The 19,077-nt window shown below is 56.4% G+C and overlaps 1 protein-coding gene across 2 annotated transcripts in view; it reads right to left on the bottom strand.

The window, feature by feature from the left end:
* Positions 1-510: 510 nt before the first annotated feature.
* The window catches only part of MICALL1 (MICAL like 1), a 34,016-nt gene continuing 15,449 nt past the window's right edge, over positions 511-19,077 (bottom strand). Inside the window, exons 6-16 of one of the 2 annotated variants that reach the window (XM_032266765.1) lie at positions 16,589-17,043; positions 14,661-14,718; positions 13,029-13,405; positions 11,308-11,711; positions 8,137-8,271; positions 7,378-7,504; positions 7,169-7,259; positions 6,925-6,998; positions 4,176-4,290; positions 3,896-3,942; positions 511-1,803 (exon numbers count right to left, since the gene is read on the bottom strand). In XM_032266765.1, the coding sequence (XP_032122656.1) occupies positions 1,682-1,803; positions 3,896-3,942; positions 4,176-4,290; positions 6,925-6,998; positions 7,169-7,259; positions 7,378-7,504; positions 8,137-8,271; positions 11,308-11,711; positions 13,029-13,405; positions 14,661-14,718; positions 16,589-17,043 (2,005 nt within the window). In that variant the 3' untranslated portion in view covers positions 511-1,681. The remainder of the gene's footprint in view (positions 1,804-3,895; positions 3,943-4,175; positions 4,291-6,924; positions 6,999-7,168; positions 7,260-7,377; positions 7,505-8,136; positions 8,272-11,307; positions 11,712-13,028; positions 13,406-14,660; positions 14,719-16,588; positions 17,044-19,077) is intronic. The other variant, XM_032266766.1, reaches the window with a different exon arrangement.

Genomic DNA, 19,077 nt, shown 5'->3' with positions numbered 1-19,077 from the left:
GCTTTCAGCCTTTACAAATTACACACACATAAAATCTGGATTTCTAGCTACTGATGAAAAACAAAGGATCTGGCAACACTGGCCCCACATTCAGCTCCACAGGCCACAAGTGCCTTGAGTGAGGGAGGCGGCCCTTTGAGCTGTCTCCAGTTCATCCCTGCCCCTGCCAGCTCAGTTTCCTGACACCGAAACGGTTCGCCAGAGCTCTATCACTTGGGCTCACATGTGTTACCTGTCTGGCCCTGGAAAGGTCTTGGAGTTGGTGGCTCCAGCTCCAGGCCAACAGGCATGTTTAGAAGGATCCCACCAGGGGCTGCATGGCCCAGGAGCCACCTCTCCCTGCAGAGGAAAGGGATCCTACCCAGTGGCAGACAGCGAGGACAAAGGCCCCTCTTGGAACACAGCCCCAACATGGCCACTGGGCGACCAGAGATGCCCAGCCACCAGGTGTGGCAGGGGCAGGCAGGAGGGCAGACAAGGCTGCCGCTGTGTCCTGAGGCTGCAGGGCACTGGCAGTTGAGGTTGTCTCTGTTTATTGGTGAGGAAACTCCTCTAGAGTTAATACAGTGTGATCTTTTCCCAGAGGTGTGTAGAGGGAAGGGGGCCTAGGGGCGTCCCGGAGATAGCTTATAGCAACAGTGCTTTGACCAAGAGCTGCTGGGCACATTTCCTGCAGAAAAGGTGGTGGTCCCCATCACTCCTCCTCTCCCACAGCCATCCCAGAGGGGTGAGTGGCCATCAGGCCTTCGGTGGGAGTGAGTGAGGGAGAGAACAGACAACAGAGGAGACAGACTAGTGATGACCACAGATGGGAGTGAGCCTGTCCCCTGGACTGCGGTGGCAGAGGAAAGCCTCAATGAGGGGTCAGACTACAGATGTTAAAGAACCGAGATGAGCACCTGCTTCAGGTGCAGCCTCCCTACCTGACAAGCAGGGACCAGACTGCAGCCGGGGGTCCACACTGGGGGCAGCTAACAGGGCACCCACCTGCCCTGCACGGCCTCGCAGCCCTGGACCTGGCAAGGGAGGCTCCCCGCGGATAAGGGAAGACGAGGGAAGCCTCTCCTGCAACTGGGAGGGAGAGGGGGATGGAGCTGCCCATCAGGCCCATTCACATCTGACAGTACAGGCCACTTAGTCACAAACTCAGACTTCACTGGAGACTTGAGAAACAGAGCTCCTGAGTGAGGGAAACTGAGACCCAGGGATGCCTGCACAGGACAGGAAGACAGACTCAGAGCCAGGGCTGGGGCGGGAAGAAGCCAGTGTAGCCCAGCGCCCCTTGCTGGCCTGCCTGGAAGAGCAGAACCCTGGAGGCAGAGACCCTGGCCAGAGCTCATGGCAGGGGCTGGGCAGGGTGAGGGGGTGGATGTGCTCAGCCGGCGCCCCTCCCTGGACCCTGGGACCCTATTTGCCCCTTAGGTCAGTCACAGCATCTGGAGTCATCAGAATCAGGTTGGGCAGAGCCGAGTCACCACTACCTGGGACTCAGAGAAGAAGACACTCTTTGGCCCAGAGCAGTCAGAGGACCCTGAGGAGGGAGAGGCCGTTGCCCAGAGGCTCCCTCCCCTTAGTCATCTTCCTCCTGACTGATCTGAAGGCGGCAGGGCACCCCTTCAAACAGAGCATAGCCCAGGGTTTGGTCCAGGAAGGGGTGGTCCCCAACTGGCTTCTCATGCTGTTAGCTCTTGTCTCTGGGGGACTTGCTCTTGGTATCACGTTTGTTTCCTAGCAGTTTCAGCACCTTCATGGTCTTGAACTTCCCCTTCTTCTTGCCCTCGGGTTCAGCCTCCCTCTGGAACTCTGCAGCACAGAGAGGGGAGCATTTAACCAAGTGGAGAAGCCGGGTCCATCCAGGGCAGGCTAAAGGCAGTGACATAAGCCCTGGCGTGGCCAGCAGGGCTCGGCCCAGCCCCCTGACTTCCTGTGTGGAGCCTGGGACAAGTCACCTTTCTCAGCCTCTGTCTCTTCACCTAGACGATGGGGCCCACCCTCCCTGTCCCTGCCTCCAGTGTTTGGGGAAAGATCAGGATGGTCAGAGTTCTGCAGATTCCAGGAATTCTGAAGCATGGCATCCATTTATCTTTTTTTTTTTGAGATGGAGTCTTCACTCCGTCACCCAGGCTGGAGGTGCAATGGCGGGATCTTGGCTCACTGCAACCTCCGCCTCCCGCGTTCAAGCAATTTTCCTGCCTTAGCCTCCCAAGTAGCTGGGATTACAGGCATGTAATTACCACACCCAGCTAATTTTAATATTTTTAGTAGAGACGGAGTTTTCACCATGTTGGCCAGGCTGGTCTCAAACTCCTGACCTCAGGCAATTGGCCCACCTCTGCCTCCCAAAGTGCTGGGATTACAGCCATGAGCCACCATGCCCAGCCCCATTTATCTTTAAAAAGCTAGATTTGGGCCAGGCACGGTGGCTCATGCCTGTAATCCCTGCACTTTGGGAGGCCAAGACGGGAGAATCATGAGGTCAGGAGTCCAAGACCAGCCTGGCCAATATGGTGAAACCCATCTCTACGAAAAATACAAAAAGTAGCCAGGCGTGGTGGCACGTGCCTGTAATCCCAGCTACTTGGGAGGCTGAGGCAGAAGAATCACTTGAACCCAGAGAATCATTTAAAAACCCGAGAGGCAGAGGTTGCAGTGAGCCAAGATCGCGCCTTTGCACTCCAGCCTGGGCAACAGAGCAAGATTCTGACTCAAAAAATAAATAAATAAATAAATAAATAAAATAAAAGGCTAAATTCACCCAGGCTGGTGCCCACAGCTCTCTTACTTACAACACAAACACTGTCAGAGCAATAGAACCCTTCAAAATCAACTGTCCAAGCCCCTAATTTTTATAGACAAGGAAAATGTGGGCCTTAGAAATGGACCAATACCAACTCAGCTCTTTGTAGGGCCAGGGCCTCAGCTAAACTTTACATATTATCTCAGTGATCCCCAGCACATGACTGGGAGGGGGTGCCATTTTCACTTCCGTTCTGCAGACATGAAGAATGAGACCAAAGTGGTGGGGTGGCTGGCTCAAAGTCACCCAGCTCATAAGTGCCAGAGCCAGGACAAGAACTCAAGTAGTCTGACTTGGCCTGAATCAAGACCTAGCCACAAGGCCACAAAATGAGTTACTGGTGAAACCAAGATAAATCCCAAATCCTGGTCAGGCACAGTGGCTCATGCCTGTAATCCCAGCACTCTGGGAGGCCGAGGTGGGCAAATTGCTAGAGGCCAGGAGTTTGAGACCAGCCTGGCCAACATGGTGAAACCCCATTTCTACTAAAAATACAAAAAAAATTAGCCAGGTGTGGTGGTGCGTGCCTGTAGTCCCAGTAACTCAGAAGGCTGAGGCAAGAGAATCGCTTGAACCTGGGAGGCAGAGAATGCAGTGAGCCGAGATCATGCCATTGCACTCCAGCCTGGGCAACAGAGTGGGACTCTGTCTCTAAACAAAAAAACCCAAATTGTTTGACTCATAGTCCAGGACTCTTTTAACTGTTCCAAGCACCACTTGGTCCCCAGGAAGCATGGCCGTTTGAGCCCACAGACTCCAACAAAACCAGCTGCAGATCTCAAGGGGGAATGCACAGCTGAGGGCAAATATACCCTGGCAATGTATACCTCCTGTATACCATAGTCCTCTCTGTGGGCATCAGGGCATCCCATGGCTACCTGCCAAGCCTAAGCCGCAGCCATCCTGGCTGTAGGCTGGCCTCTCTTGCTACACGCAGCCTTCCCTGCAAAACAGGCTGTAGAGTTTGTGCCCAGTAGTGCCTGGTAGTACCCATCCTCGTAGTGCCCACTCCAACCCTCCCTTCAACTGATCCCTCCCCTCCACCCCCAATGCCGAAGTTCAAGTGGGCACCAGACTCATCCCCAGCAAGGGCCTCACCTTTCTTCTTGATCATGGCTTCCAACATCTTGTCTTCCTCTTCCTCCCTGAAATAAGAAGCAGCAGTTGAGCATCCCACAGGAGGATGGAGCAGATGCCCTCTCTGTCCCTACAGGGCTGAGCCAGAGTGCACTGGGATCACCGGTAGGAGGGCAGGGCTGGCCTGGCCCAAGGTGTGGACTGTGTCTTGGCCTCTCCAGGGAGCTGCCCCACCCATGGGGCCCTGGGCCTGGCCTGCTCTAACCCTGTCCCCCAGGAGCCCCTACCCTGGCCATGTCACCTCTGCCGGTCCTCATCCAGGCAGTTGATGATGGCATTGCGCTGCTCAATGAGGGTCACAAGCTCCTGCATCAGCACCTTCTCCCGGCCCCGGTCCTCTTCCGTCCAGTCCTTTTCTGGAGAAAAGTTGGAGGGGCATGAGTGGTGTAGGAAAGTCCTCTTCCTCCCCAGGCCGCCAGGAGCCACTGCTTAAGTGCTGCGGGCCAGCCCCATGCTAGACACCATGCTAGATACCAACAGTGCAGAAAGGAAGGGCCCTGATAGGTGGGGCTTACAAGTTCTTGGGGAAATGAAGGTTGTGGCAGAAGAGACCAAGGATACCAGGCTGCCTACCAAGGAGCCCTGCAAGGGGCCCCAGCAGGGCCAGCACAGCACATGCTCCAAGAACGGGGCGCCACACACCAAGGTTTTATGCTCATGTTCATTCATCCATTCAACAAATGTTCAGTAGGTGGCTTCTGGCGGGAGGCAAGATTCAGGAGGGCCAGAGTGGGGCAGGGGTGAGGAGGCAACAGAGAACCCCAGGGCTCCTCCAGCAGGAGAAGAAACATGACCCAAGTGGGTCATGGATAGTACTGGCACACTGAATATATACTAGGACACTTATCCAAGGCTGTGGAGGAGGGTAGATTAGAGGGCATGCTGGGGGCAGGGAGCCCAGTGGGAGACTCCCCTGAGGGTGGGCACAGCTGCCACCCCTCCAGCCTCCTCTCCTCTCAAGGCCCCAGGCAAGCCACAGGAACACCCTCAGGGGCCCACTTCGGCTCTAGTAGTCCCCCATCCCCCAGCCTGCAGGCTCCAGGGATGAGTGCCCACACTTGGCCTTCCCTCCACAACATCCACCACCACAGGCTTCCCTGCCTTCAAATAAATATCTTAGGCCGAGCCTGGTAGCTCATGCCTGTTATCCCAGCACTTTGGGAGGCTGAAGGAGGCGAATCACTGGATGTCAGGAGTTTAAGACCAGCCTGGCCAACATGGTAAAACCCCATCTCTACTAAAAGTACAAAAATTAGCCAGGCGTGGTGGCGTGCGCCTGTAATCCCAGTACTTTCAGATGCTGAGGTGGGCAATCACAAAGTCAGGAGTTCAAGACCAGCCTGACCAACATGGTGAAACCCCCGTCACTACTAAAAGTGCAAAAATTAGCCAGGCGTGGTGGCATGCGCCTGTAATCCCAGCTACTCAGGAGGCTGAGGCAGGAGAATCACTTGAACGCAAGAGGCAGAAGTTGCAGTGAGCTGAGATCACGCCACTGCACTCCAGCCTGGGTGACCGAGTGAGACTCTTGCTCAAAAAAATAAATGAATGAATATCCTGAAGCCCCCTCAAGCCACTGCCCATCTGCCCCATGGTCTTACCTTGCCCAAATTGAGGAGCAGGTGGCCCAACCTGGTTCTGGGGACAGAGCAGGGCCTCTGGGTCACCACCCAAGTTTGAATCCCACTTTGCCATTTCCCATATCCGGGGCCTGGGTAAGTTATGTCCCCAGTCTACACGTGGGGAAACTGAGACTCAGGGACGTGAAGTCTTTCACCAGTGTCACACAGAGAAGGTGGAACTTGTATTTGAACCTGGCAGCCCGAGACCCCCAAGCAATGGCCCTCAAGGTGTATTGGACTCAGGGCTTCATACATCAGCCTCACCTTCTAAAAGCAGCATCTGGGGTAGGCTGACAAGCCCAGGAGCACAGCCACCACACAGCGGGCTGGAGAAGCCACAGTAAGCCGGAGGCTGGGCTGGCCAGGGAGGCAGAGACGCCATACCCATTCTGGCCACAGAGCGCCGCTGTGGCTCCCTGAGTGGTGGCCGCACCCCAGCCTACTGGAGAGTTGGGAGTGACTCATACACCGCAGCAGAAGCCTGGGACATTCTGTGGCTTCCCCTGGGACACTCCAGCCTCCCAAGTTCCCCAGTCAGTAGACAGTTCCCTGACACCATCTCCAGTCTGGAGGGGCCGTGTGTGCAGGGACAACCCCAGGTCAGAGATGTGGATGGAAGCCCAGCCCTGTCACCAACAGGCAAATCCCTTAACCTCTTGGGCCTTTCACCGGCCAAATGGGAGTGATGGCCCTTGCCCAGGACTGGCACCATGCCTGGGCCATAACAAAGTGGTCAAAATTCTTGGCTCCCAACTCCGGACTCTCCACAGTCCTGGGGTCTCTGCCTGCAGCTGTGGTTCCCAGCATTCCATGGTCACAGGGCGTGTGAGGAGCCCTCCTCACCAAACCCCAACTCAGCCACATGGTAACTATCAGCCATCAGCCCCTCAGAGGTACAGAGTCCACGTCCACTGTCGCCTGGTCCCAAGAATACCCGAGGAGGTAGGGACCTTCATTCCCGTCTTACACTTGAAGCCACTGAGGCTCAGTGAGGCTAAGAATCTTGCCCAAGGTCACACAGCAAGCTAGTGGCAGAACACGGGATAGTCTGACCCACGCACAAATCAGGCCCGGCTGGTCCTTGGCCTGGTCTTCACTGAGAGCCCGTCGTCCCTGGTACCACGGACATCCACGTTCCACACTGTCTGTGCAGTTCCCTCTCCTGCCGCAGCCCCAGCCAACTTACTGCCTGTTACAGTCTCTCCCTTCCTCGGGGGTGACCCGGACAGCCCTGGCCCCTGCCCCCTCCTCTGGCCCTGTCCCCAGACTGCCTGTGCATCTCCCTGGGGTTCTGTCCTCCCGCTCCCCCACTTCTCTGTGTCACCAGGCCCCAGGGCAGGTGCCAGGGGAGTGCCAGTGACTGCTCACCTGGCTTATTGAGGAGGCACCGGAGCTCATACTCGACGTCAGCCTGGCGCTGCTCCAGGTTCTGCTGCTTAAAGCTAGGGGTGGGAATAAGGTGAACGAGAGGCAGAGGTTGCAGTGAGCCGAGATTCTGCCTGGGGCTGGGCTGCCCTGCCCTGTGCTGTTACTGATGAAAGAAAGAGGGTCAGGGTTCTCCGTCCTAAGCTCACGGATTCCAGGGAGGGATGCCATGGGCTGGGGGACTCACATGTAGATGAGCTCGGACTCTCGCCGCACCAGTAGGTGCTTCTCGTGGATGAGCTTGAACCAGTCCACCAGCATGTCGTCCTCATGGCCCTCTGGAAACCAGACACCCACTGAGGCCAGGGCTGGCTGACATGCCCAGCTCAGTTCCCCAGGGGAATAGAGGGTCCTGCCCCAGCCCCACCCGGCAGGCCCTCCCAGCAGCTCCCGCACCATTCATGCCGCCACGAAGCTTCTCCTCTAGCAGCACCCCACGGTGCTCCAGGGCATCCAGCCGGCGCTCAATGGTGTCCATCTCTCCATGGATGTCCTCCTCAGGGATGTACTGGTCAGCCTGGACCTGCCCAGCAGCGCCCAGTCACCTGACGGCCAGCCGCCCGCCCCCCCGCCGCCTGCCTGCTGCCAGGAGCCTTGCCCTCTTCTCTGGCCAGCCTTGGACACTGCTGGCTCCAGGTCCCAGGCCCCGCTCCCGACGCCAGCATGGTAAGGAGGCAGGGTCCCAGTGCGGGGAGGGGGCCAGTGTGGGGACAGCCACAGCCCTGCATGCCTCTGGTCCCAGCACCAACAGACACACCAGAGATGGCATGAGTCCTGCCCTTCACGGAAACGCCTCCTCTCTGCCACTCCAGAAAGAGTATCACAATGTCAGTGAGAGTGACCCTATTACAGAGATAAACTTGAGAACACTCTAATCTCTTTAAGTGGCAGTGTATCACGAGTGCTTGATACTTGAACTTGTTAGTAACAAATTAAACGTACCACCCACTGCTTTTGGTGGAGAAGAGCTGATCTGCTCCAAATCCCTCCAGGCTGCAAGTTAGACCTTCCAGTTGGCCAAGAGCGCCCTCTTGAGCATCTGAGGGCAGTTGCCCAGCCAACCAGCCTCCCTAGAGTCCCAGGCGAAGCCTGCAGCTGCAGAGTCAGGGGTGCCAGCCCAGGCCAGCCAGGTCTCTGAGGGCTCCCAGCTGGTACCTTGCGTTTGATGAGTGGAAAGCCGTGTCCTGGGGCAGGTGGCCTCACTGGCTTGGATCCCTTGGTGGCCTTCTTTGTGACTGGGGACGCTGCAGGTGATGGCTTCCGGTTAAAAGGATTCTCCTTGCAGGAGGACTAAAGGCAAGGAGACAGGACAGAGGGTGAGTCTGGGAAGAGGGCACATGAGACCCCAGGAAACTGGTATTTGGGAGCATGGAAAGCAGGCCAGGACTCCAGGGCCAGCAGGACCCAGGCAAAGAGACAGTCTCCTCGAAGTCCATCTCTGATGCCTCAGTCATTCAACAAACATTTCCATTTCCAGAGCTCTTCCTGCATGTGGGTTACCACACTAGACACTTTTTTTTTTTGAGATGGAGTTTCGTTCTTTTTGCCCAGGCTGGAGTGCAATGACACGATCTTGGCTCACTGCAACCTCTGCCTTCAGGGTTCAAGCAATTCTCCTGCCTCTGCCTGCTGAATAGCTGGGACTACAGGCAACCACCACCACACCTGGCTAATTTTTTGTATTATTAGTAGAGACAGGGTTTCACCATGTTATCCAGGATGGTCTCAATCTCCTGACCTCATGATCCACCCGTCTCAGCCTCCCAAAGTACTGAGATTACAGGCATGAGCCACTGCGCTCAGCAACACTGGACACTTTTTACACTTTTTTGAGACAGTCTCACTCTGTCACCAGGCTCGTGTGCAGCTGTGGCACAACGGCGGCTCCACTGCAGCCTCAGCCTCCTGGGGCTCAAGTGATCCTCCCAGCTCAGCCTCTCGAGAAGCTGGGACTACAGCTCACACCACCACACCTGGCTAATCTTTTGTATTTTCTGTAGAGATGGGGTCTCACTTTGTTGCCCAGGCTGGTCTCAAACTCCTGGGCTCAAGTGATCCTCCTGCCTTGGCCTTCCAAAGCGCTGCGATTACCACGCTTGGCCTTTTTATACATTCTTGTTTAATTCTAAGTAGCAACCACCCAGCAAAGTGGGTATTATAATGCCCATTCCACGGCTGGGTAAACTCAAGTTCAGAGAGCTTAAGTCATCTGCTCAAGGCCACACACTTCCCATGAGCCCAAGCTGGGATGAGAATCTGTCTGTTTCAGGGCCTGGGCAGCCATCTAGCATTGAGGGGTAGGGGTCAGAACCTTAGATGGGCAGTATCACTGTTTCCCAACCACTCTTCCCGGTTCATTGGAAAAAGGCATCACTGTGAGTCCCTTACCAAGGCCTCACCTGAGACCTGGGGTGCTCCAAGGAGCGCTGACCCTGCTTTCTCTCGGCAGCTGCAGAGCGGGGGCAGCTTCAGCCCAGGGAAAGAGGCTTTCGGGATGGGAGCTGCTCTGGGGTTTCTGAAGCAGGGAGGGTGCTGGGGCCCAAGTTTGGGCACAGCAAGGAGGCAGGACCTGGCTCCCACAGGGCAGCACCCACCCCATGAGCCAAGGTGGCACCCTAATACCCCCACTGCCTCTGAAATTCTCTCCTAATCCTGAGGCGACGGCGGGACAGAGGGGTTCCCCACAAGGAGGTACATCTGGGGTTCTGCTCCCTCCCTCTGGACACACCCAGAGGGGCTGGCAGAGCCAAGCAGCTCAAAGCCTCAGAGCCCCTTCAAGGTTTTTCAGCCTTTTCTTAGCCCCAAAACTTCAGACCAATCTTCACGGAGCCCAGGACACGAAACAGGAGAATCTGAAGCTGACCCATCCCCCGCCCTCCACCACCAAGGAGCCAGGGGGTCTTCCGAGCACGCGGGACACTTGGTGCCGCCCAGTCCCTCACCGTCTGTGGGAGCCCCAGGCCCAGAGGAAGATGGGGCCTGCTCAAGGACATAGCAGGTGGGAGGCAGAGCCAGAACCGGTACCCAAGAGGCTCTTGCTGGAACCAGGGAAGGTTCAATGATGCCTGAGGCACATGGGCAGGGTCAGGCCATGACTTTAGCCACCCTATAAGGGCTATCCTGCCACCCTCCACCCAGGGCCAGATGAGCTTTGGGAGCTCAGAGGCCTGCAGAGTGCAGGGGCGTCCAAAGGGGCTGTGGCTACAAGAGAGGCCCCTCATGAACTGGGTGCCTGGAGGAAAGTCCTGAACCCAGGCAATCCCCAGGTTCTCAGCACATCTGGCTCAGGAGCAGCCTGGACGGCACAGATCACACACACTGCAGCCTGGGCAACAGAGCGAGACTCCATCTAAAAAAAAAAACCCCACAGGCAGCAGCATGGTCATTATAGCACCCCCCCTGACCCGGCTGGGAGTGCCTCGAGGACAGGGACCGCCATGTCCACATGCCCTCTGGGGCCCGGGCAGCAATACACACGGGAGGTATTCAGGGACCCAGCTTCCCTATTCTATGGCAGGGAGACCCAGGTCTCTGCAGAAGGGAGTCATTCCCTCCCCTCTCTGCTTTACCCTAGGTCACCTTCTAAAACAACCATTACGCTGAGCAGATCGTGAGGCCCTGGAGTCCAAAGACAGGGTCTTTTTTTTTTTGAGAAAGAGTCTTACACTGTTGCCCAAGTTGTGGGCCATCTCAGCTCACTGCCACCTCCACCTCCCAGGTTCAAGCAATTCTCCCGCCTCAGCCTCCCAAGTAGCTGGGATTACAGGCGTGCACAGCATGCCTGGCTAATTTTTCTATTTTTAGTGGAGATAGGGTTTCACCATGTTGGCCACTCTGGTCTCAAACTCCTAGCCTCAAGTGATCCACCTGCCTCGGCCTCCTAAAGTGCTGGGATTACAGGTGTGAGTCACCGCACCCAGCCAGGGCAGGGTTTTCATCCAACTCTGCCCAGGGTCTGGCATCAGTAGAGCCTGAGCAAACGGAAGAGGGGACAGATGATACGGGATGATTGGTGGCTGGTGAATAAAACCCAAATAGGCCAGTGCAGGGAATGGGAGGCAAACAGGAGCCCTGATACGTAAGACCTGGAAGTCTGTGCGTGTAGACAGGTGGATAGATGGGTGGGAGCTCTGGCAGACGGATGGAAGGATGGACAGATGGGTCTGGGCCTCAATGGACAGAGTGGGCAATGGGCAGACTGGCCAAGGCCACTCAGGAAGTCAGGGGCCAGCAAAGATAGAAAAGGCCCCAGGCATTTCTGCCCTGAGATCAGACCCGCATTCACTAGAAAGGGTGCCACTTTTAGTGAGGGTGAGGGGCACTCACCTTTACCTGCAGCTGTGGGGATGAACTTCCAGGGGAGGGCACAGGGCTCCTTTCTCCAACCAACAAGAGAGGCGTTGGGGTGGCACCACTGCAAGGCTTGGCCAGCTGGGGCCCTGGGCTGCCCCTGGTCCTGGGGGCAAGGCCCGGGCTGGCTTGAGGCATCTGTTCCACTCTGGGCTGCACTAGCTCCTCAGAGGAGGCCAGGGAGGAGTTGGCAGGGTTTGCAGGGGTGCCAGGGGCATGGACAGCAGGTTCCGAGGAGCTCTTGGGCACAGCCAGCGGCTCCAGAAGCTCCCCACCTGCAGTCTGGCTGGAGCTCTCAGACGACAGGCTCTCCACGCTGAGCGCTGGCGATGGTGTGGCCGAGGGTGGCTCCGAGTGCGAGAGGCGGGAGGCGTGGAGAGCTGTGCAGACGAGCACCGGGACACCTCACAAGGGGGCACCACAGGGCTTCCAGCCCCACCCCCAGGCTCCACTTTCAACAGAGCTCCAGGCAGCCCTGGAAACCCAAGCCCTCCATGTGAGATGGGGCCAAGGTCCAGGGAACAGCAAACGCCCGGCAGCGCGAAGTCATGCAGTGATCCAGCCACCCGAGTCCATCCCACCCGCCTTGTGTTCCGCCCGCTGCTTCCACTTCCCCACGCTCTTCACAGCCCCTCGCGTGCCTGAGGGCACCCACGGCAAAACCACCTTGGGAAAGCCAGAGGAAGCGAGGCGGCCCCTCCTCTGCCCCAATCTGCAGTGCAGAGCGGGAGGAGCAGGCAGCCCTCACAGCCGCCAGCTCTGGGTCAAGCGCTGCCGGGCACCAATTTATCTTCTCGTGGCTGATGGACATGATGCTTCCAAACACATCATCTGCATTTTCCAGATGAGGGAACAGCCTCAGAGAGGAGAGGGTGCGCACCCCAGCAAGGGCTGGGATTAAAAGCACTGCATCTGACTCCAGAGCCCACGCTCCCCTGCTGTGCCCTGAAGCTGCCCACCGCCTCCACTCAGACAGGCCAGGCTCAGCTGGGTCCCAGGGCTGAGCACCTGCCTCTGCCAGCTCTGGTATGCTCTTGCCCCACTGTCTGAGGGGGTCCCACAGAGCTCTCAAAGGCAGCCAGAACCAGCCGAGGTGAAGGTGAGGGCCAAAAACTCCAGCATGCCTGGGTGAGTGGGGAAGATCTGGCTAGAGGAGGCCCAGCAGCCTGGAGCTGAGCCACCACGTCACATGGGGGACTGCAGACAGACTCAGGGACGGACCAGCTCAGAGCATTACACCTGATCACACACGCCCAGGTGAGAGCCCAAGTCACTTGGCAACTGCAATGACAGTGACGGCATTGGGCAGGATTAGAGCAAGCCCCTCCCTTGTGTTTTCTGTGAGCCTGAGCACACCACTGGACAGCATGTCAGGAAGGGTGAAGAGACAGACTCGGGCCAGACTCCCTGGGTTCAAGTCCCGCCTCTACCACTTAAGCAGCGAGAGGCTTTAGGCAAACTACTTAAACTACTTAGCCTCTCTGTGCCTCAGTCTCCTCACCTGCAAAGTGGGAGTGACAATACCTACTCACAGGTTTGCTCTAGGATTAAATGAGAGGACACCCATGAAATACGTGGTGCCTGCCACGGGAGGCTCCGCCTCACTGCACCCCTCCCCAGGCCTGGGCTAAGCTGCCACCCCTCCGCTCCGAGTTCCGAGTTCCGACTGTCAGGAGAGCTCCAGGAAAGGCACTCACCCAGTGGGGATGCGCTGGGAGCTCGGGGCGCGGGGCGCTTCTTTGTCTTAGGGCTGCTGGTAGGCGTGATGCCGTACCAGGGGTGCAGAGACTTGGGTGTGGTCTCCGGGTTGGCCAAGGCAGGGCTGGTGGCCAGGCCGGGTGCAGCTGGAGCCTCTTCCTCCTCGTTCTCATCCTCAAAGGGGTTATAGGGTTTGGGCTCCAGGCTGGCCGCTGGGCTGGGCTGGGCCACCTCCTCGGTGCCCCCGTTCTCCACCTGCCTGCTGTCCTGGCTTGGTGGCCCAGGGCTGCTGCTTGGGGGAAGTGGGGCTGGTTTCTTCTTTGGTTCTGCCTGCACCAGCGTGATCCAAGGGGGGTCCTTCCTGGGGGCTGGTATCCTGGGGGGAGGCAGGAGGCAGCAGAAACCATTAGCAGAAGCAAGGGGTCAGCTTCCTTCTCTCTCTCTCTGGACAGTTTTGAGTCCACTTCAAAGGAGGTGGATGAGAAACAGCCATTTCCCTTCTTCCACCTCCAGCCCCATGGGGCCAGTCTGAAATGGACTGCTACAGTCACAGCCCTTGACGCCCAGAGAAGGTAGACCTTCAAGTCACAGAGCCGCTGTTAACCCAGCCCAGGAAAGGATCGACCAGGGGCTCTGCCATCTACAACCCATGTAACCTGTCCTCTCTCTGTATCAGTCTCCCCTTCCGCTCAAAGGGGTGGATAATAATCCTTGTCTCACAGGGTCAGTGTAAGGAGGCAGTGAGCTACCGAGTCCAGCACTGGGCGGGGTAGTGGGGCATCTGCTGAGTGCCAGGGAATCAGTAAACCAGTAAACGTCAGCGACCGGCACAGCCGTGGCCCACCTCGCTCTCTACAGACCAACCACATGGGGGAAGCATGGCCCCCAAATAATAGCTGAAGAAGATGTCCTCCTGTGAAGCAGAATCCTGTGCTGCAGGACCCGAGGGACAGGTACAAAGTACAACAGCTGAGCTTTCCCAGGTCTTTTTTTTTTTTTTTGAAATGGAGTTTCACTCTTGTTGCCCAGGCTGGAGTGCAGTGCCGCGATTTTGGTTTATCGCAACTTCAGCCTCCCGGGTTCAAGCAATTCTCCTGCCTCAGCCTCCTGAGTAGCTGGGATTACAGGCGCCCACTACCACGCCCGGCTAATTTTGTATTTTCAGTAGAGACAGGGTTTCTCCATGTTGGTCGGGCTGGTCTCAAACTCCTGACCTCAGGTGATCCGCCTGCCCTGGCCTCCCAAAGTGCTGGATTAGGCATTAGCCACTGCATCTGGCCTTTTCCAGGTCTTTCTATACTCTGCTGCTAAGCCTCAAATCAACGCTATAATCGAGCCTCGGCCTCCCACATTACAGGGCAAAGGAGCCTGGAGAGGAGACAGGTCCCAGAGGGGGCTGCTTGCACCTGGCACTGCCTACAGGAGCAGGGACCTGAGAAGGGGCCAGGTGCTGGCCACAGGAATCCTGGGGTAAGCCTCAGTAGAGGGGGCTGTGGGCCCAGCTCTCCTTCCCCTCCTGAGCCCCAACCTGCCCACCCACAGGAAGCCTCTCCCCGTACCAGGCCCCAGAGTACCCCAATTCCCACCACCGGGGCCTCTGAAGCAGGAAAGTCTTTCAAGGATTGACATACCCCTCGGACGGCTTCGGTGTCCCCCTCGGCTTGGGGACAGGTGGTTCGTGCAGTCTTCCTAGATGGGAAAGGAGAGTGAGCCAGGCCTTCATGGGTAGCAGGAGGTGGGCACCCAGGGAGCCAGCCACAGCACCGACAGCCCCGGGAGTGCCCCGCCTTCCTCCTGCACCCTCGCACCTCCCAGCCCGGCCCACGGAGATTAGATAAGCACCATGACTGAGAAGAGTCAGGGGTCAAGGCCAGGCCATTTGCATTTCATTTGAGAAGAGGAAACCCAAATCCCCTCAGCCACCTCCCCAATGTGGGCAGGAAACATCATCTCAACTCAGCCCAGGAGCCACCTCCGCCTGGCAGCCCCTGACTCCCAAGTGTCCTCCGTGAATCCCACAACAGCCCCTGCTCCCCTCCTTCCCTCTTAGCAAGACTTCCACACTCTGCTGAAACCGCCGTGTCTGTGCCTGTCTCCAACTTGACGCTAGGAGCACCCTGAAGGCACAAATAGGCCTGAACAGTATCTGTGTCCCCAGCTCAGATCCAGCCTCCACAAGAGCTGAACAAACAGAACGTTCCGGTGCAAGTCACAGGGTGACCCTGGGAGTCTCCTCGTGGCCAATGCCTTCCCTAATGGAATGATAAGGGCTGCCCAGAACACGTCAGGTTACAAGGAGTCTTAGTCCTACAAGCTCATGGAAACCCGGGAGGTACCATCTGGGAGCAGTCCACAATGTGGGGTTGGAGGAGAATGCACCCACAGAATGGGCCAGGGGTCTCCACTGCAGCTCACACTGGCTCAGGGGCCCACCTGACCCCTCTGCTCTCCCCCAAGCCCCTGAGCTCTCCTCTTGCAGGACAAGCATAGAGGCTGGGCATGGAGGTCACCTGCAGTGTGCCTGTGGATGGGCCAGGACACACAGGAAGGACACCAATGTGCAAAGTCCCAGAGACCTCGGGGACACACAGGCACATGCAGAGTGGCACTTCCTATACACCCTGAAACTAAAGCCCGCAGACAGATGCAAAAGAGCACACATAAAGGCACGCAGAGGGAGGCAGTGCAGGGGTGGGGGCCTGGGTGTGTTTTGTTTGCACCGTCCCAGCGTGGAGAACAGAGCACGGCGAGGCCGCAGGAACTCGGCATTTGTTGCAGCAATTAATAACCTCAGAAACAGGCCGGGTGCGGTGGCTCACACCTGTAATCCCAGCACTTTGGGAGGACGAGGCAGCGGATCACCTGAGGTCAGGAGTTCGAGACCAGCCTGGCCAATGTGGCGAAAACCCATCTCTACCAAAAAATACAAAAATTAGCCAGGAATGGTGGTATGCACCTGTAGTCCCAGCTAATCCAGAGGCTGAGGCAGGAGAATTGCTTGAACCTGGGAGGTGGAGGTTGCAGTGAGCCAAGACCATGCCATTATACTCCAGCTTGGATGACAGAGAGACTCCATCTCAAAAAAAATAAAAAGTAAGGACCGGGCACAGTGGCTCATGCCTGTAATCCCAGCACTTTAGGAGGCCGAGGCAGGCGATCACCTGAAGTCAGGAGTTCAAGACCAACCTGACCAACATGGAAAAAACCCATCTCTACTAAAAAAAAAAAAAAAATACAAAATCAGCCACGTGTGATGGTGCATGCCTGTAATCCCAGCTACTCGGGACGCTGAGGCAGGAGAATTGCTTGAACCTGGGAGCAGAGGTTGCAGTGAGCTGAGATCGCACCATTGCACTCCAGCCTGGACAACAAGAGCAAAACTCAGTCTCAATAAATAACAATAATAATAATCACCTCAGAGACACAGGGAGGCCCAGCACAGCACAGCACACAGCAGCACAGACGGAGAGGGGCCTACAAACACTCCCAGACCGGCAGACTTTTCAACAGATCGTGCACTGTCACCCAGCGCACCCTGCCCCGACTGGACCCTGCTCACCATTCATCAGGCTGCTGCTGCTGGCCTGCTCCACCGCGTTCTCCTGCTGCAGACTGGAGCGGGGCCGGGGCGTGGGGGGTGCTAGGGCTGTGCTCTCGGAGGTCTTCCTGGGGGCAGGTGTGGGGCGGCCAGCAGGGGGGCTGGCCAGCTCCTGAGGTTTGCCAGAAACCCGGGGCCTGGTAGGGATCTGGGGCCGGGAGTCAGGGCTGGCCTTGGGTCCGTCTGCCTCAGCCCCTGCAGGTGCACTGGAGCTGGGGCCGCCTCCTGGAGCATCCTTGGCATCTTCCGTGAGTTGCTGCTGGTGCTGCTGCTTTGGCTGTGGGAAGGACCCAGGCCTGGTCCCCGACCGCACCCCTGGGCCCAGCCTGGCACAATGTTCTGCACACACAAACGTGCCCTCCTCGGGCCCATTCTTGTAAGCTCCAGGGAGCAGTGTGCTGGAGCACCGCCGACACCTGCCAGGGGACAGGACAGGGGTTCACTTAGCCAGGCAGCCGGGACCAGGCACTGGCCGCCCCTCCAGCCGCAGCCAAGGCTGCTCCCTCCCTTCCCTCCTCCCAATTGCCAGCCAAGCTCCTGGCTCCAACCCTAGACTTCCCAGAGGACAAAGAAAACAGTAACTGTCAGAAGCAGAGTGGAACAATAAAATCACATGAAATCAGCAACAGAAATTGTGAAACATGCCTTCAGTTTATGCTGCAAGAGGAAGAAGCAAAGGTCCCCCCGAGAGGTAGCATCCAGTGAGTGGCTGCATCCAGGAGTGGCTCAAGAAAATAAAGCAGTGGCTTTTACCCAATCAGGTGGTGTTTTGTGTTTTGGTTTTTGCTATTGTTGTTGTTGTTTTGCGATGGAGTCTCAGTCTTGTTGCCCAGGCTGGAGTGCAATGGCACGACCTTGGCTCACTGCAACCTCCGCCTCTCAGGTTCAAGCAATTCTCCTGCCACAGCCTCCAGAGTAGCTGGGACTACAGTCGCCTGCCACCACGCCTGACTAATTTTTTTGTTTTGTTCTGTTTGTTTGTTTGTTTTGTTTTTTTGAGACGGAGTGTCACTCTCGTTGCCCAGGCTGGAGTGCAGTGGCACAACCTCGGCTCACCGCAACCTCCGCCTCCTGGGTTCAAGCGATTCTCCTGCCTCAGCCTCTCAAGTAGCTGGAACTACAGGCATGCACCACCATGCCCAGCTAATTTTATATTTTTAGTAGACAGGGTTTCTCCATGTTGGTCAGGTTGGTCTCAAACTCCTGACCTCAGGTGCTCTGCCCACCTTGGCCTCCCAAAGTGCTGGGATTATAGGCGTGAGCCACCATGTCCGGCCTTTTTTTTTTGAATTTTTAGTAGAGACAGAGTTTCACCAAGTTGGCCAGGCTGGTCTCCAACTCCCAACCTCAAATGATCCACCCTCCTCGGTCTCCCAAAGTAATGGGATTACAGGCATGAGCCATAGCGCCTGCCTGTGTTTTGTTAATCAACTAGAACAACATACAATATACCAGATCGTATCATACAAGAAAGGCCAAGTGCTTTGTGAAACTCTCACTTCAGCTATGCCTCTACTTACACAGTTTTATTTCAGGTAAATATTTACATCTAATCACAGTAATTTTTTTTTTACTGGGAGTGTATTTTTTACGGGGAGTGTATTTTTTACTGGGAGTTACTATAAAAAGTTTCATTTTTAAAATGAAAGTTGGGGGGGAGAAAGAAAAATAAAACTAAAATTAAAAAGTTTCTTTTGGCCAGACGTGGTGGCTCACGCCTGTAACCCCAACACTTTGGGAGGCCAAGGTGAGCGAATCATAAGGTCAGACGTTCAAGACCAGCCTGGCCAACATGGTGAAACCCCGTCTCTACCAAAAACACGCACAAAAAAATTAGCTGGGTGTGGTGGTGCATACCTGTAATCCCAGCTACTCAGGAGGCTGAGGCAGGAGAATCGCTTGAACCCCGGAGGGCAAGGTAGCAGTGAGCCGAGATCATGCCACTGCACTCCAGCCTGGGCGACAAAGCAAGACTCCGTCTCAAAAAACAAAAAAGGTTTCTTTATTTTTGAGGCAGGGTCTGTCACCCAGATTGGAGCTCAGTACTGCGATCATAACTCATTGTAACCTCAAATTCCTGGGCTCAAGTGATCCTCCTGCCTCCCAACTGCCTAGGAGTACAGGGGCATGCCACTACACCAGCTAATTTTATTTTTTAAATTTTTTGTAGAGATGAAGTCTCACTATGTTGCCCAGGCTAGTCTTAAACTCCGGGCCTCAAGCGATCTTCCCACCTCGGCCTCCCAAAGTGCTGGGATTATAGGCATGAGCCAACACATCCAGCCCCGGCCTGTAAAAAGTTTCTAAAACACTGCCCTGGGCCGGGTGCGGTGGCTCAAGCCTGTAATCCCAGCACTGAGGCGCGTGGATCACGAGGTCAAGAGATCGAGACCATCCTGGTCAACATGGTGAAACCCCGTCTCTACTAAAAATACAAAAAATTAGCTGGG

The sequence above is a fragment of the Sapajus apella genome, unplaced genomic scaffold, assembly GCF_009761245.1.
Source record: "Sapajus apella isolate SASKATOON/1434 unplaced genomic scaffold, GSC_monkey_1.0 scaffold160, whole genome shotgun sequence".
NCBI lineage: Eukaryota > Metazoa > Chordata > Mammalia > Primates > Cebidae > Sapajus > Sapajus apella.
This window is presented reverse-complemented; position numbering and strand designations above follow the sequence as displayed.